Below are 17,853 nucleotides of genomic sequence, written 5' to 3'. Positions count from 1 at the left end.
ACCAATTCTAAAAACGCCAGGTAGTTGAAAGAGAAAATTGGCAAATTTGATAATCCCGTCATTTTTAATTTGAACAAACTGATTTGGGGTTCATATGATCTTTTTCAAAACTTGATTCAAAATTAGTCGACTAACTTTTTGTCGCGCAAATATACTCTATATAAATAAAACTACTAAAATTACTACTTCTATACATTTTTGGAACAGAGTTTACGCCTAATTTTCTTGAACTGATAGAAATATAAAAAAAAAGATATTTCTTAATTACTAAAGCTTCTTACCGGTAAAGAAGTTATTTGCCGAAGGCTCGCAATTGGCCGAAGTGGCACACCAGAAGCCTTCGTCGCGATCGCGTTGCTGGTTTGTGACGTCACAATTAGCGACGTTATTTCCATCGTTAAGAGTCGAACGCTTCATTGTTGACAAATCCCAGCGAGTTGTAAGTAAATACGAGAATCCATATTCAAGCCCCTGCGTTATATATGAGGGCTCGTTCGAAGGTTATTAGCGTTTTTTGTCGATTGGTTGTGTTTGATTAAACAATTTGACTCAAGAAACAAACGCAAACAATAATGGCTTTGGCCGAAATCGATGCTAAACTTCCGAGATTCATTTGTCCAGGTCAAACTCTCTTGGGTCGCACATTCAATCCAGAACGATTAATAGGCTGTTATTGTCGCGTTGCACTATGAATAGATAAGTGGCAAATCACTGATTGAGGCATTTCCACTTTGTGGCCCGCTGGGATTCGGACAAAGGGGGATTAGTTTGCCACGCGCAAGTTTTAATGCAGCCTTATGCCCATCACCAGTTCACCTTGTTCCATATTAAACGGGCATCGTGTTTCCGTTTTACGGCATATGGCAAACTGAGGGACCTCAATCTTTCTAGAAGCGCATTAGCGGTAAATAGGAATAACTTGATCAGGTTCGTACAAATTGATGATTTTATGTAACTTCATGAAGACGATTTAACAGATTTTTTGTAAATGATCTTAACTACGTGTTTTTGCAACGACCAAAAAAGGTTTTGAAACCGGTAAAAAATCATCTAAATTTCAGTGAAAATTTTTTTTTTTTAATTTGGCGTATACAACACCACTGGATTTCAGATGCGAATTTTGGAACGAGTTTTAGTGGACTACGAAGCCACAAGACAACATGTCTATAAAATCTTTTTATGACTGCTTCAGTGTTGGGCTGCAAGTTCTTATACTTTCTGGAAATAGAGATAGTAATGTTCAGATACTTGCGATCGGCTTACTAAAGACAAACCAAACCAGATGGTTCTAACCCTGTCAACCATTACCCCAGAAAGGGTACAGTTGCACAATTTTATTAGGTAGTTCTGGCATTAAATATTAATTTTTTTCCATGGTTCACTTTCGATTGAAGTGCACTATATTATTTATTCTAGTGTTCTTTGGGAATTGATTATGTCAGGTCATGTCTTTATAATATACAACTTATGTCAGGTCATGTCTTTATAATATACAAAAAAGGTATATCAAAAGTTCGTCTCCGGTATAATAACCACTTCATTAGGACATGAAACAAAAACATAAAAGTCCAAACACCAGGGCAAGATTTTTCTTGCCTTCTAAAAAAGTTTTAAAATAATAACCGAACACAGGTCGACCCTTGATTGTACAAACGAAAGACATTTATTGGCGACAAAAAGCGGCGGCAATGTACAGGTGATGATAATAGCGGCACACATTGTTACGTCACAAGTAAATGGACAACGTCATCGGAATCAGGAAGAAAACAAGATGGTTCTACATGATATGGAGGGACAATTTTTATAACGCTTGTTTTTTTTATTCCGACAAGACGGATTTCAAAGACAAAATGGCAGTGTGTCAGATTTTTTTTAAACAAGTATTTGTTCTCCTTTGGAGTTTAATGGTCGGAGGTTTTAATTAGACGTAGTAAGAATATTAAAGCGCTTATAGAAGTAGGAAATATTTGGAACGTTTCGAATAGCTCTTCTTCATTTTGAAAATATGTTACATACCTATATGTGAGCTTTAAAAATCTTACTATGTTTTCTTTTGGTTTTGATCATGATTTTTTGACAATTTTTTTAGGACGTTGAAGCTTCTCAGTTGTCCTTGGGCTTTTCATCTCTTCAGCAGTTAAACGCTTCAAAAGTTTGCCAGTGCAGCTTAAAACAGGACATTTTTCCATTTATGCAACCTTAAAGCACTAGTCTACCAGTTTTTAGCGATGTTTTTGTGCTTTACTACCTTAAGCAGAGCAGTTGGGCGCTTATAAAATTTCCAACTCGTCAAAAAAACGTTATTATTTAATTCGATTTGGTCCAACTTTTAGAATACTAAAGCAAAAAGCTACGACATTAATCATGGCTTTGTGTGCTTTTTTCGACCCTTTGCGTCAGCTAGTAATTGTAAAAGCAACCAGCAACGTTTTCACCACAAAAGTCACATAAAACGACACAAAACAGGGCGAAAAAAATACGATGCGACTGCTTTCAAACTTCAATATACATAAAACAAAGGCGTGATGGTTTTCGTGAGTTGCACAAATTATAAAGAAGCGGTCGTTTTATCAAAACTTATCACGATTTTTCCTTCACTGCTTGCCTGCCGACTTTGGGGTTGCCGGAGACGTCGCACTACTTCCGCTAGTTGGCGTGCCTGAGCATGAGTCGGCGGATTGCTCGAAACGTACCAAGTACCTCAAGCACACCTGTGGAAAAGAATATTAAGATGAAACCATCAGTGCCTTTTGATAGATATGAAGAGTTAGACAACTAGATAAACCTAGTTTTTAATTTAATGAATTAGAGCAAAATGCGACTAATTCTAATTCTTAATAAAACCCGTCAATTGCCTGTGGGCTTTAATCCTAGCTCTAATCTAATTATGGTTTTACCAAAAATGCTACTTTGTCCCACGGAATTTAAATTAAATAAACTCTTTGGTTGGAACGGCTCGTCAAACACAGCTGTGGAAAAGGAGGGTCAACAAACTTTTTATTCAGGTAAAGGTCTAGCGTTCGCAGGCCGGATGTAGCACTTTGCTTTGAGTTAGAGTAACTTGATTATGGTTAAATAAAAAAAAAACAATACAAATAAAAAAAAAAACAGTAGGTTAAAAACGAAAGATAACTAAACCACCCTAAATTTAGGTTTTGAAAAAATAAATACTTTTCAATTTCATAAAATTTTTTATCGAGTATAGTAATGATGTCAATTTATGGTATGGGATTCTTTATGTCCAAAAGACCGGGTATCGGTATCTGGAATAAAATTTTAAGTCTAGTATTGGACATCGGTAATCACAGGTTTACTTATACACGCGTATCACAGGCAGTTAAAGAAGGCAAATTTATTAGTCCAAGCAACTTTGCTTCGAATTCCAAACCTACCTGTTCTGGGCTGTAGACGACATATTCGTTGTAATTGTTGCTGATTCCGTTAGGGTCCGGATTCTTAGTTTTTTCTCCCAGTGAGATGGCGCCACCTGCACAATAAACAGTAAAGTGGTTTTACACACACAGACGATGAAGTATTACACAACTTGAATTTTTACAGGCGAGCCAGTTTTTTTACAAGCCTTTTAAACTTGGCCAATAATGGTTTAACAGAATTTACAATTTCATTCAAAGGCATTTGAACAAAGCAAAACTGACCATAACACCAAACGTTTTTTAGACGATTTTCAAATTTAAAAATCTATGTAACATTTAACAGGGCATGCTTAACTTAATGATTAACAAGGTGAAACTTTGCTAGGTAAAGCTATCGATTTTTGCGAAATATCATTGTTTTACCAGAAATTTACAAAAACAACCAAAACAATGCTCTAAAATTTTACCATCAGGCAGAATAAAATAGCATTTTTTACTTGCCCACAATTTTTTTTTTTTTTCTTGAATAGAAATTCGAGATTTTCCGTAAATTTTACCTTTACATTTTTAATCTTCAATAGTTTAACGAAAACTTACATAAAAACGCATAAGGTCTTACCTTCAGGCAGAATGAGTTCCTTTCCCGGTTTTGGAATGTACTTTCCAGGAGCCATGACGGAGTTTGCCACCTCAGCATCGTTGCTCTTTCCTCCCTCGCGAATCTCCTTCACGTGACCGAGAGCAACCTGGGAGAAGAGTGGGAGGATTAGTGGGAAGAGCTATGTGGGACAGAGACCTTTTATAGCGAGTGACGAAACGTCCGGATTATATTTTAGCAAGATATAGCGTGTCCTATATGGACAGTATTTTCTCGAACAACCTTTAGACTTGATCGAGACGGTTATGTAAGAGTCAGACTTGGACAACTAGATAATTCTAGTTTTCTAATTCAATGAATTAGAGCAAAATGCGGCTAATTCTAATTCTAATCTAATTTGGGAATTGCTTGTGTGCTCTAATTCTAATTCTAATCTAATTCGGATTTTACCAAAAATCCAACTTTGTCCAACGACATTTTTAGCCTCTTAGTGAAAACAAAGAATTTGAATTCAAACTCTTTGGTTGAAACGTAATTTTCACGGACTAAAAATCATATGCTATGCTAAAATGCTTAAAAATTAGCACACACATAATTGACATGCACATTCCTATTAAAATACTTCTCGAGTTAAATGTAATTGATTGTGAATAATAAAATGTAATTTTAGTTTAAATTCTAGTTCAAATTCGTTTTTTTTTAAATTCGGTAATTCTAATTCTAATCTAATTTAAGAAAACTCAAAATGATCTAATTCTAATTCTAATCTAATTTGGAAAAACTGAAATGCTCTAATTTTAATTCTAATCTAATTTTAAAATGCTAAAATAAATCTAGTTGTCCAAGTCTGGTAAGAGTCCTTGCTAATGCTAAGGTATAAAAATGTGCTTACTTTTTCGTGCGATATTTTTTCAACTTTTCATTAGAACTCAAACTAGATTCTGGGTTGTTTGAAACCAACTTAATAAAAACCGTATCAAAAAAGCTGATCGGAGATTTTTGATACGCTTAAAAGTTGATCAGAAGTGTCACATTTTTTACAACATTAATCGTCAAAATTAGTAAAAAGTCGTCAGAAAAACAATGACAGAGGTGAGTTTTAGAAAAGTGGTTTGACACAAGATTTACTTACTGAATTAATTTTATACAAACGTAGCGAAAATAGATACAAAATGCCATGAATATAGGCTATGGCAGTAGGACTTTATATGTAGGGTAACTAGCTATTTAATTGCAAACAAATTAAGTACTATTTTGTAAAACAGGAACTATAAAGTGGTGTCCCTTACCTGACAGAGAACCATGTATTTCTTTTCGCCAGCCCAAACCTTGCAATCTTGCATCGCACGAGCTGCCATATCGGACAAGTAGATTCCCTGCGTGGAAAGTGCATTAATTAAAAGTGGTGATGGACTGTTGTGGAATGACAGTTCAATGCACAAGATGATGACCGAAATAAATAGGCCATCTTTCTGGTTTGGATGCAGTAATTTTGAAAAAAAAGTATCAATAAACTTTCTATCCATATAAACTCTGTGTCTTTCTTCTAAAGTTCAAAATGCCTACAGAGTTGAAGAAATACACAGACAAACAAACTTTTTTTCAACAGCTGTTTAAATACACTGTTCAAACTAACAAAAATAATTTTACAGACGGAAAGACTTTTTTTTCCATTTGTTTAACAAACTGGTTAAATCGAACAAAAAAATATTTTCTACAGACAGACAGACTTTTGTCCAACAGTTATTTAACGAAACGGAGGTAAACCTATCGAAAAATAATTGTCACACACACAGACAGACAGCACGAAAATGATGCCGGCATACAACACCACAGCCATTCTGAAGAAACAAATCATTCCTAAACCTAAAACTGGCCAATATTAATCATAATAATAATAGATTTCAGACAAGCAAACCGCAACAAAAGCACCTCAAAAACAAACTAACCTTTCCAAACTGTGGCAGATTTCCCGAGCTCGGTGCTTCTGTGGTTTGCAGCCCACACCTCAGAATCGACATCAGGTTCAATATGTTGGTTCCGTGCCAGAGCATCCGGTAATTCCCCAGCCCCGTGGCCACTATATTGGGGGCTTCCCCGGCGCGGCTGATGCGGAACATGCACTCCACTTTGATTCCGGGGCCTTGGGGTAAAAATAGGGTTTTGTTTCTCTTTTAACATTAACTGAAGATGATACAAGCTCGCATCGAAACTTCTTAATCAAGATGATGTCGATCTAGTTGACTTTTTTGGCTTTCAGATTCACTATCAAGCTTCATCTCTTTTATTTTACAACACTTTTGTTTTTTTGAAAATAACGATTTTTATTTCTTTATTTGAAAATCTTCGTTGCATTGAGTTTGATGCTATAAATGCAAATCTTGTAGCATTAATGTAATTTTGTTCAAAATACTCGACTTGCTGTATTTTATTACTTCATAAAACGGTATTTCCTGTAAGGGTGGGTATTGGATTTGGACATTTTTCTAATTCAAACGTGTTAAAACAAATAGTAGTTCTTATAAACTGTACTGAAGTTCTAACAATTTTTTTTTTAACATATAAAACAAAAAGCTCTGCAAAACCTGTCTGAAGTACCTACATTTAATTACCATTATATAGGCACTGGCTATCGAAAGAGTACCAATATTACCACGTAGTATTTTGCTATCGGTTGTTTAACAACGAAAATTTACCGAAAAATATTACTCCAGAATAAAACCAGATAAAATCACAGCTAATATCAAGTGTGAAGTATTATATTATAGAACATTAATCCCGTGCTATTTTTCAGTCTAATTTATTGATTAGTTACCTGCGTTGTGAATGCACTGCAGGAGATATTGCGACTCGTCCGAGTCAGAGTCCATCACTTGCATTTGACAATCCACAGAGCGGTAAACGTAGTCGAACGGGTTCATCTCTGCAAAAAGCACAAGTGTTACAACAATTCAAGGTAACAAAAAGCATAACAGTGCTAACGTTTGAAAAACACAAATTTTCCTGTATTTTTACCAGATAATCCTAAAAATATCCAAAGTTTGCACAAAAAACACAGCATTTAGCAATTAAAAGAAGTTTTACAAAAGTGTTTTGATTGTTAAACATTTGTTGACATACAAAACATTAGTGAAATTCTATATATATATATATAATTAAATACATACTTCTTGCCTAATTTCGTTTCTTGCTGTTAAATCTTTACGTTTTTACTTGTAATCACTCATTGTTTTACACTTTTGATTCAGCCCTGAAAAGGCATTCTTACTTTGCAGCGCGAACTGTTTTAATGCACAAGGGAGCCTTGTTTCTGTAGGTTGTGATTCTTGTGAAATGGTCGGTACATAGAAGCAAGTGAGCTATAGCGTGCGCTAGCCACATTTGCTTATAGGAAAGCGTTCATGGCCTTTCTTGTAATAAACTTTTAAACGAAAGTTGTGTGCGCACACGAGGTCAGCGACAGGGCGTTAAGCAGGGGCCAAAATATTACGAAACACTAACATTAATTTTGACTAGAATTTAATAAACCGACTGTTCTGCCAGTATATCGGTTATGATATCCGATAATATCGGCGTAGCTACACCTACCGTTGATCCTGTATTGGGCTCCCAGCAATACTTTGTTGGCGAATTCCAACTCGGACAGTCGTTTGGTTTGAAGCATCAGGTGAGAGAGCGTTTCGGTGTCACCTATCGGACGAATTCGGTCGAAAATACCGCCGCGAGGTGGCAGTACGCGGTAGTATTCCGTGCTGCGTTGCTGGATCTGGGTTTAAAAACATATTTATATATATTACGTTTTTTAACAGGGTTTTATAAATAATAATTACCATGGTATACATTTAGACCGGGTTGAGCCTGTAGCGGTGGTACTAACTAATAGAAAACCTAAGATAGTAGGATAAAACTAACAGGAAGAAATGACTAATTGAAATAAGAAGGTTCATATTGCGTATGCTTGTTAGCCTCATACAGAATATTGAACTTCTTTAATATTTTTGTGTTAGGGTTTAAAGGTCGACAACAAAAGCAAGCAAAATTATTCCTACCTTCTCCAAAGTCCTTTGTAGTCTGATCTGATCTTGCGGGTCTGTAGTTTTCAAATCGATTGTCGAATTAATTAGATCCCTGCGAAAACAAACAGCTATTGCAAAACATGACACTGGTTCAAAGGGGATTTTTGATTAGCAAAGTTCATTCCAATATTTGGACCTTATTTAAAGCTGGTGCTTAATGAGATTCACTTGAAATGGTTTATTTTCTTAAAAAAGCAACAAAACGCTTTGATTTAGCGTTTTTGAAAAAAATGTCAATGCAATTAACATTACATCAACAACGAAGGTTTCAGAAGGAATATATTTAAAATTGAAGCAATTCTTTCAAAAAACTTATGTTTTCTCGACCTAAGGCTCGGACACATAAAACAAAAACTTTCATGCACGAAAAAAATGTTTAAGATGGAGTAACTAGATTTTTTTGCAATCGGGCGAGGCCATACAAGTCTATCCTATTTAGGCTGCAAATTTATATCCGACTTGCGAATTACACTTACTTGATGTCATTGAGTATTTCAATCCCGAGTGTGAGCCTCTCTTTCTCCAATCTACCGAATGGCATGACGTCAGGATCTACGTTTGTGCTGTCCTTCATCGCTTCCTTCATACTTTCAACGTTGATCTGTGGGTGAAAGGGAATCGTTTGGTAAAGTACAACAAAAATATTTTATGTCAACCAATTTATCGGATAAAAATTACAAGATAATTTATTGGATGTTAAGAGATTCCCTGGGGGTAAAAATAAAATCTTAAAGCAAAAAAAGCTATTTGGATTTACTACGTTATTTAAGAATTCCTGGTCAGAGTTATTTTCTAAGTTTTAAGACCTAAATTGGATAGCTCAAATTTTTTTAAATATAATTTGAAAACGAAGCAGTGTAGAAGCCATGATCAACAAAAAAAAAACATTCTTTAATTGCTGTTTTTAACGACACTTTAAAACACACAAAACTTAAGCTCGGCATAAAATAAAAATAGCATTCAAAGACTTTTCAAAATGTAAATCAATTCAAAGACGAGATTTCAAAGACGTAAAGATTTTAAGACTTTCTGGCACCTCTGCTGGTATATGCGCTGTTTATAGTGAGCTGAAAAAATTGTCAATCTCAAAACTTACCATGTCGGCAAATACTTGCTGCAGTTCGTTTCCCAGCAGGGATCGGATGTCGGTGTGAAGGTCAAACTCAAGGTCAGCCACGCCCTTCTGGCGCTGGACGTCTTCTGCCACCAAATGGTACTTTCGTGTCTGCGGCTTGAAGCTGGAAATAGATTAAAAAAGGGGAAAAATGATTTAATCTTCCTTTTTTATTTTTTTGTGTCATTTTACTTTGCTTCTTTCTGGCCATGTGTGTCATTCCCTGATGAAGGCTTTTTGAATAGTTAGCCGAAACGTTGGACAAACAAATACATACCAGAATAACTTAGCATACTATGCCTGGTAGCAACAGCACATTTAAGGGGAAAATGATTTCGCTTGTTTTTTTTGTTTTTTGAAATAGTTGAAGATTTTTCACCGATGGTTTAACGTGATAAAAACTTTATGCCAAACGGGAAAATAAACTCTTATTAAAAGCTAAAAAATTTCGCATATTCTAAAAATATGGGGTCAAATATTTTTTTTTAGTATTTAATCGATTGAATGGTGCTCTCTAAAATGTTATTTAGTGTGCAACAAAGCTTTTTTTAAACTAGGTAATATTTTTTAAACATGAATAAAAAAAAGTTTTTAAATTACAACAAGATATCATTTTTTCAAAAATGCAAAAAAAAACAGGTATAAGCTAAACTTTATTAAATCTGAAAGTTTTTTTTAGGGTAGTTTTATCTACAAAACAAAAACATAAAAGTCATGAACCACAGAAAATTGCTTTCAAGTTATAAAAAAAAAAATTGCAGGTAAAAGTCAACTCGAATTGTAAAACTAAAGTTTTTTAACCGACCTGTTAATATTCCTCCATTCATTTGCGGTCTTCAGTTTGAAGTACTTCGCGAATTCCTTGATGGCGTTGGCTGGGGTGTTGAAGGGTGAAGTTTGCCAGTTACCCCGCTCCCCAATCAAACCCCAGCGGGTAAAGAACATGTACAGGTTCTTTCCCTTTTGGTGAATCACCTGTTTGAAGAAAGAAAAAGTTGAATTTTTAGTCTAGTGAGCAAGGTAAATATCTTTGAAACAAGAATGACTAACTTGCGTGTTATTTACAAAGCAAGAAATTTCGTAATTATTTTTCAAGATCATTTTGTTTAAGGTGAAAGGTAGAACTTTTGTGGGGGTAAACAATATACTGTCAAAGTAAACAAAATAATTCCTAGTTTAAATAACCAGAATACCTAAAAAACTAAAAAAAATATAAATCATATCTGGTCGTCTTACCTACCATTTACAACCCAAGACAGGGTTTTTGCAAAACTTGAAAATTTATCGCAAAAACAACAAAAAATTTAGACCCAAACATTTCTGACCATATATTTGTTTTTAACTCGCCTGCATTCTGAAGAAGTTGTATTGCACGATCCCGCTTTGTTGAACGTCCACCGCGATCAGGAATACGTCACAATGCCTGCTCACTGTTGGGTCATAGACGATCTCACTGAGGACAAAAAAGGGTTTAAACTAAAGAAGTATTTTCTAAAACAAATTGATTGACTAAAACCATTCCGATAAAGTTTAAAGGATTTTTTGTTAATACGATTTAAGATGTGAATTTAACAAAGAAAAAAAATCAAGTAATAAATATACAAATTTCCGATAAGAATCGCATTGTGGAATTGTTCCTAAATGATTCTTTTTTTTTGAAAATGTCTTTGCGTATAACTTGCAAATCTTCCAAAAAAATAGATTTAAAAAAACTGTTATAAAAAACTGCTGCCACAAGCATCTAATACCGATAGCAAATTCAAGACAAATATTTGGGACATTTTCTAAAAACGATGGTGACAAATTTGAGATAGAAAACTCGCAAATTCACAACTTTTTTTAAAAAACTTAAAAAACAAACACCTTTAAACAGTTAACACTCATCCCGACCCAAACTACAAAGCGACTCTTACCCGGATTCTCTCAGTCCTGATAGTATGTCAGGATGCGGCGTCGGTTGTTCTGCATCATTCTCCAGTTCATCCTCCCTGATCCTCTCCAGGATGGTGACCGCATCCACCTCGTACTCCGGAACAATGGCAGGCCACTCGACTCCGTCCTTAACCTCCGCTGTGATGCGGCTTGGTTTCTCCTGGGGTGAAGTACACATAGAACAAATGTAATCAGATAGTAACACATACAATAGTAACACATACAATAGTAACACATACAATAGTAACACATACAGACAACCAATAGCACATAAAAAAAGATCGGCTTCTCCTGATGGAAAGGGAGTGTTAAGGGGAAGTGGTCACACAATGGACAGATAAATAAGCACAAAATAACATTTAAGACAACCAAAAATACAACGGTTTTAATACAAAAAGGAAATGGTGCAGATCAACAAATATGAACATTGAACATATATTACACTTACAGACAGACAGCCAATAACACATACAGACAGATAGATAGACAATAAAACATACAGACAGATAGACAATAAAACATACAGACAGATAGACAATAAAACATACAGATAGACAGGTAATACCACATTTAGACAGACAATAATAACACAAACAGACTAAAAATACGACTGGCAGCAAAAACTCAACAAAACACTTACAGACAGAAAAAAAATCACAACAGTGAACCACACAAAAGAAGCAGATAGATATAGGCAAGCAACATACACGCAGAAAAGCCAATGTTTGAAAACTTACCCATTCCGACATGTCGACTCCCATCACCGACTGTAGCTCGTCAGAAATACGACCGGATCCACCTTCAAGCGCATATGACAGAGCGGTCTTGCCCAACTTGTCAACTTGCTGCACTGGGACGCCCTGCTCCAACAAAAGCCTACGACATAAATAAACGAGGTTTAATTTAGTTGTTTCACGTAATGTGATCCATACAAAAATATTAAAAAAATAATAATTTGAAAAAAAATAAAATAAATGGAGGATAAATGACTATTTTTTTAATGAATGATGAAAAGCTTTATAGTTTTATGATCATCCGTTTAGCATAACGGTGTTATCATAGAACTTCATTAGTCATAAATTACGCAGGAGTGACAAAAAGAACTTGTAAATTGGAGATACTAACAAAATTAAAAACAATTTAAACTTGAAAAACTATACCGCCTTTAAATAAATTCAGGATAAATGATAAAAAGTTTTTTCAAATTAATGATAAAAAGGACTTGTAAATCTGAGGTTTAAATTAGTTTATAAACACTCCCCTTCATGTATAGTCGATTTATTTCAAACACTGGTAATTGTTCCAGGTATGAGAGGAACAACAAAATAAACACTTCTAGATATTTCTGCGAAACCCTGTTATGAAGATTACCAAAATTAAAAAAAACAATAAATAAATAAACCGATAATTAAACTAATTGAGCAACCAAAATGTGAATTTAACGAAAAAAATGCTCTAAGGCGCACTTCATAAACAATGAACAACACAATGACAACCAGATCAGCGCCAAAAATCACCAACTAATTGACTAAACTCACTTGAGTATGGTCATGTTCTCCCAGTAGCCATAAGCGAGCGGCTTGGCGGCATGGTGTAACACTGTACGATCGTCGCTGTCCAATGCAGACAGCAGGACAGGGGTCTTGTGGGTCAGCAACTTGTTCACAACGTATTCGTCGTTCTAGGAACAGTTAAACACACAATAAAAAAACAAGGCGGATCTTACGTAGACGTTGGCAGGTATTTAATACTCTGGAACGTTTTAGGGCGCCTTGACTAATTAACTTGATGGGAGTACTACATCCATTTATAGGTTGTAAATATTTTCGAGGAATAATTTATACCCTGTAAGGTAGGGGTTCTAAGACTTATCTACGGCGACCTCTGGGGGTAGTTTCACATTTGTTGGACCAAAAACAGCAGGTTTCTTAAGTCGGTTGGTTTATTATGTCAATCTATATCGTCAACGAAAATTTTTAGACGAATCTCCACGCAAACCAAAAATGTTTTTAGGAATCTGCGTTAACAAAAAGAACCCTTCTCTAATGGGCGCAAAAGCTGTTTTGAAGCCCTGATGCAAAAAAATATTGTATTATTATTTTTTTAAATGGACCTTCCTTATTATTTTAGATGTTACCAAAAGTGTGTCTATCTTTATATTATATAGATTAAATTAGATTTCGTGGCTTTTACCAGTTTAGCAATAAAAAATTCCGTATGAAACTGAAACAATAAATAGCGTAAAAGCTACTAATCAAAGTATTCTTTCGAATAACAAAATCTGCCTGAATCCGAATGGTGAAAACAAACGATTCTGGTTGCACATCAATGATAAAGATTAAACTAAGTACAGAACTTAGCAAACCGAAAATCAGTTTGTTTGGATGTTGTGTGATAAATATATTTCGCTATAAGCATCATCAGTATCTTAATTCGAATGAAAACGCTACTAAATCACATTACAAAAAAATCAATTAAAACAAAGACACGCAGCAGTGATGGTGATTAAGTGGGTTGATCTTATGAATGCAATGGCGGTCTTGGTAATTATAATGGAAGTTTTTTTTTTATTTATTTTCGACCCAAAGTGTAACCTCACCTGTTGAACGGCGAGCATGAGCGGAGTTTGGTTCTTAAGTCCTTCCACTTGGAAGTTGATGTCGATGTTGTAGTTGAGCAGAAGGTCAACCGCCTGTTGAAATAAATACAACTCATGGGCGAGTGGTGGACGAAATTAATTAAATCAATCACCGTCTAACTGTAATTTCCGCCTGTTTAATTAACAGGTGGTATTCAAGTTAAGTAAGAAAAAAGCTAGAGTAAAAACATCATCGTTGAAAAATTGCCATTACGATCAAGAATAAAAATGAATCTTTTTAAAAGACAACTAATAAACACATAAAATGAATTTAAAGCAAAACTTAGTTAATCAAACAATACTTAAAAAATACAAATAAAGCTTTAAACGTCTTAAAAAAAGAATATCAAAGCCCATGTAGCAATAGGTAGCATTTTTAACGTTTCGAATCACTCTTTGTGTGATTTTCAACATCTAAAAAAACAAGATTTTCGCTACGTTCGAATTGATACCTTCTTCTATATGGGCTTTAATGTTCTTACTGCGTTAGTCAAGAGTAAGAATAGAACAAGCTAAATTGAATATATATATGTACTGTATATGTATATTGGATATTTTTAAACACAAAATTTACAAACCTTAAAATGAATTTAAAAACAATACATTTTTTTTTTGGAAATAAATAAAAAAAATAAAATAAAAAAATATACATCTAAAAAATTAACCTAAATCATCTCGAAACCCACCCCGAAAGCCAAAACAATCACCCTTTACTTACCCTATGAGCTTGCAGTTGGATGGCTCGCACTAGGGGGTTCACCACGACGCACTCGATGCCCCCGTTGAAGTGGTCCTGGACGGCCACAGCGGGGTCAAGGTGCTGGGTAACCCCCTCGGCCCCCGCCACCGGGAACCGACATGTCCGGTTGATGGCGCCACTACCCCGGTCGTGCTCCAAGAATAACCTGGAAATTATTGGTAAACAAATAAATTTGGTGAAAAAAAAAATTATGAAAAAAAATACAAAAATAAAGACAATTTAAATTTTAAATGTATTTTTGCGGTATTTTTTTACTGTTTTTTACGTTTTTTATTTACTACAATAACTTTAAAAAATATTATCTTAAAGTCTACAAAAACCTTAGATAACTCGAGAAACTTTGCCTTATTTTTTAACGTTTTATAATTTTCTTACTTTTTCAAAGTTTTCATTTGTTAAAAAAAGGATAAAAATAAATAAATAATATTTAATTATTTAAAGAATCATAAAAAATAAGATAGTTTTCACAAAGCAAAAACGAAAAGAATTTATTGTATATCACAACTAGGAGGTTCCCTTACTTAAGAATGTTCACAGTGACGTCATCACTAATGTTTGAGTTCCACAAGAGGGCAGCAAAGGCGTTGCGTTCCAGTTGATCGGTGAGAGCGATCATTCCACGGAAAGATGAAGGGTTGCGCTCTGCGAAAATATTGGTAGTTTTAAAAATCAATGTTTTTAAATTAGACATCAAAACAATTTTATAATAATAAATAATTTAAAAAAAATAAAAGTCAAAACAATTTGTTTAAAACAGTTTCATGGAAATAATTTAAAAAACAAACTTCATTTGAAAAAAAACAACTTAAATTTAAAAAATTAAGTCAAAACAAGTTGTATACAGTGTTGCTGTCAGGCATTGTATCAGTTGGAAAATTGGCCTTTCGGCAATAATTTTTATCAATATAAAAAAAAACATATTTATTGTCGGAGGAACAATTTTATAATTAAAACAAAAATTAAAGCTTTTTTTATAAATATTTTTATTTTTTTATAAATAGGTAAATAACTGGTTATCGCAACACACCTTCATTAAAAAAGGGTGTTAAATTTTCGTTGAAAAATAATTATTCAAGTTTACTGTTATTGAAGATGCTTGACCCTATTTACACGGACTTTTAGTGTTTGAATATCACATAATGTGTAGTTTGAACTTTGTAATCCATGCTGACAATATTTAGGTAACCGCAATATCCTATACCAGCGGTGTAATGACTTATTAAGTCACTGTTTTTAAATGACTTAACTTGACTTGAACTTTTGGGTAAAATGACTTACATCAACTCATTTAGACAAATTACTTAATTAGATTTAAGTCAATTACAAAAATGATTTAAGAATGATATAAGTTAAGGTGCTTTAAATAAATACTGTTTAGTTAAAAAGGGTTATTTAGGCCAAGTATTATTTAATGCATTAAATGTTCACTTGCTATTTGCTTCGATTTTTATGTTCGCTTTGCAAAATATTGTCCAGAATGGAACGTGTTCACCATTTTAAGAAGTAATATATTAATGTTTAATGCCAATGTTGTGACTTAAAATTGAATTGCTTTAAAAGAATTTGACTTCATATTTGTTAAAAATGAATTGGCTCGCCGAGGTCACTCGACTTGATTTAATAGTAAAAAAACGTTGACCAAAACTTGCTTCACAACTCACCGATAAAGAACTTGATGAGTGTTAAGTTCTTGGTGAAGGCCGCGTAATGCAGGGGAGTGCAACCGTGCTCGTCTGTTGTATAACTGGGGACTCCACGCTCGATAAGCACCTTCGCGACCTGAAATACAAACTCTACCTATAAAACTTCGCTAAAAACAAATTGGAAAAGTTGTTTTAGGGCAATTTAAAAGCAGTTCGGTAAATTTCCGTTACAATTCTACAGTACCTTTAATGAAATCAAAATAGTTCGTCCAATTCACATATCAAATCACAATTTTACAATTATAAAATTCAACTTTTAATATTGATAGTACTTTATTTTTTTAATTCTATTTTTTTTTTAAATAACTGTGATTTGCACCATTACACAACATAATATCACAACAAAGTGTGAAAGAATATGGCAAACGGCCAGTTAAGAAGTTTGTGTTAACAAGTTTTCATTTTTTGGATAAATAGCTCTATAATGTACTTTTAAAACGGCATTGCTCATCTGATAAATTAATCTGTTGTTCAAAACTTTCAGAAAAGTTAAACTTGTAAACTAAGTAGTCATATAAGTTGGCAGATTTAAAAAAGGAGAAATAATAGACTGATCATTTTACAAATTTATGAAAAAGTCGTTTTTTTATTTCTTTATTATTTCATGTTCTGACCTTGATTTGAACGTCCGTGTTGCTCGGTTTGTTGATTGCGAGAACGTGGAGTAAGTTCTGCTTCAGGTCGTTCTTCTCACAAAGCTTGCTTGAATCACGTTGCTTCCGTAGGAGGGAAAGCACCACCTGGTACTTTCGCGCTCGCATCGCCGACTGAAAATATGAATGAATGTTGCTCTTAGTGGAATAAGTATTGGACAAACTTTTGTTGCAGGATTTAAAAATAATTGAATAAAATGTGGGCTTTTAGAGAAAATATTCGTCGGGGATAATATATGAAAAATATAATTTGATTACATTTTCTCAATAAAAATCATTTTCCCTAAATTTCCTTATGATAACAGATTTATTAAGTCTTCATACTGCGTTTGTAGGTGATCAGGTTTTAAAAAAGCTAAAATAAAACACACAAGGATTATACCAACTCTTATTCAAGTTTAAATTCAGGGTTCATTTTTGATAGAAACTCAATTTGTTGGATTACAAATTAAACACATAACAAACGCACCTAGACATAATCGCAACAATCAACATACACAAAATCATCATTTGACAAGATGTACTATAAACAATAGTAAAAAAGTTATCACTGAGCATCAAGTCTAATAAGGTCAATAGAAAAGTATATCCGGCCCGCAATCGCTAGTCCTTAAAGATTTCCGACCCTTCTATGAAAAAAATGGGTAACCCCTGGCAAATATCAAAGATATCACGAGTGTATTACGAACGTTTTTCTGATATAATTAACAATAGGTTTTAATACATGTCATATACTATATGCCCTTACCTCTACGGCAGCTGCGTACTTAACTCCACACGCTTCAAGCCGGTCCAACATCACGTAAGTAACACCTTGCCATCCTTTCTCAACCACAACCTGCAAAAAAGGCGCTTGTAAAAAAATGCGCTTATAAAACAGGCGTAGCAAACAGTCTAATAATGAATGTCAAGGCCAAAAAGGTCGAGTAAATCGACATCGTCTTGATACAGACGTTTCAATGCGTACTTGTATCATCATCAGTTAATGGAGCAAAGAGACTACGG

General features: G+C 34.2%; 1 protein-coding gene across 1 annotated transcript in view; it reads right to left on the bottom strand.

The window, feature by feature from the left end:
* Positions 1-1,644: 1,644 nt before the first annotated feature.
* LOC146139285 (poly [ADP-ribose] polymerase tankyrase-like) overlaps positions 1,645-17,853 on the bottom strand; it is a 41,733-nt gene continuing 25,524 nt past the window's right edge. The window contains exons 32-52 of the mRNA XM_083391786.1: positions 17,597-17,686; positions 16,810-16,962; positions 16,154-16,271; positions 15,014-15,134; positions 14,451-14,637; positions 13,694-13,786; positions 12,633-12,775; positions 11,832-11,970; positions 11,076-11,254; positions 10,510-10,615; positions 9,968-10,137; positions 9,145-9,286; positions 8,525-8,649; positions 8,022-8,100; positions 7,561-7,738; positions 6,788-6,895; positions 5,922-6,115; positions 5,262-5,348; positions 3,994-4,120; positions 3,393-3,487; positions 1,645-2,711 (exon numbers count right to left, since the gene is read on the bottom strand). Of these exons, the coding sequence (XP_083247912.1) occupies positions 2,595-2,711; positions 3,393-3,487; positions 3,994-4,120; positions 5,262-5,348; positions 5,922-6,115; positions 6,788-6,895; positions 7,561-7,738; positions 8,022-8,100; positions 8,525-8,649; positions 9,145-9,286; positions 9,968-10,137; positions 10,510-10,615; positions 11,076-11,254; positions 11,832-11,970; positions 12,633-12,775; positions 13,694-13,786; positions 14,451-14,637; positions 15,014-15,134; positions 16,154-16,271; positions 16,810-16,962; positions 17,597-17,686 (2,751 nt within the window). The 3' untranslated portion in view covers positions 1,645-2,594. The remainder of the gene's footprint in view (positions 2,712-3,392; positions 3,488-3,993; positions 4,121-5,261; positions 5,349-5,921; positions 6,116-6,787; positions 6,896-7,560; positions 7,739-8,021; positions 8,101-8,524; positions 8,650-9,144; positions 9,287-9,967; positions 10,138-10,509; positions 10,616-11,075; positions 11,255-11,831; positions 11,971-12,632; positions 12,776-13,693; positions 13,787-14,450; positions 14,638-15,013; positions 15,135-16,153; positions 16,272-16,809; positions 16,963-17,596; positions 17,687-17,853) is intronic.

Source organism: Ascidiella aspersa, chromosome 6 (assembly GCF_963924565.1).
Source record: "Ascidiella aspersa chromosome 6, kaAscAspe10.2, whole genome shotgun sequence".
In the NCBI taxonomy this organism is placed as follows: Eukaryota; Metazoa; Chordata; class Ascidiacea; order Phlebobranchia; family Ascidiidae; genus Ascidiella; species Ascidiella aspersa.
The sequence above is the reverse complement of the archived record's forward strand: the minus strand, read 5'-3'. Positions and strand labels throughout refer to the sequence as shown.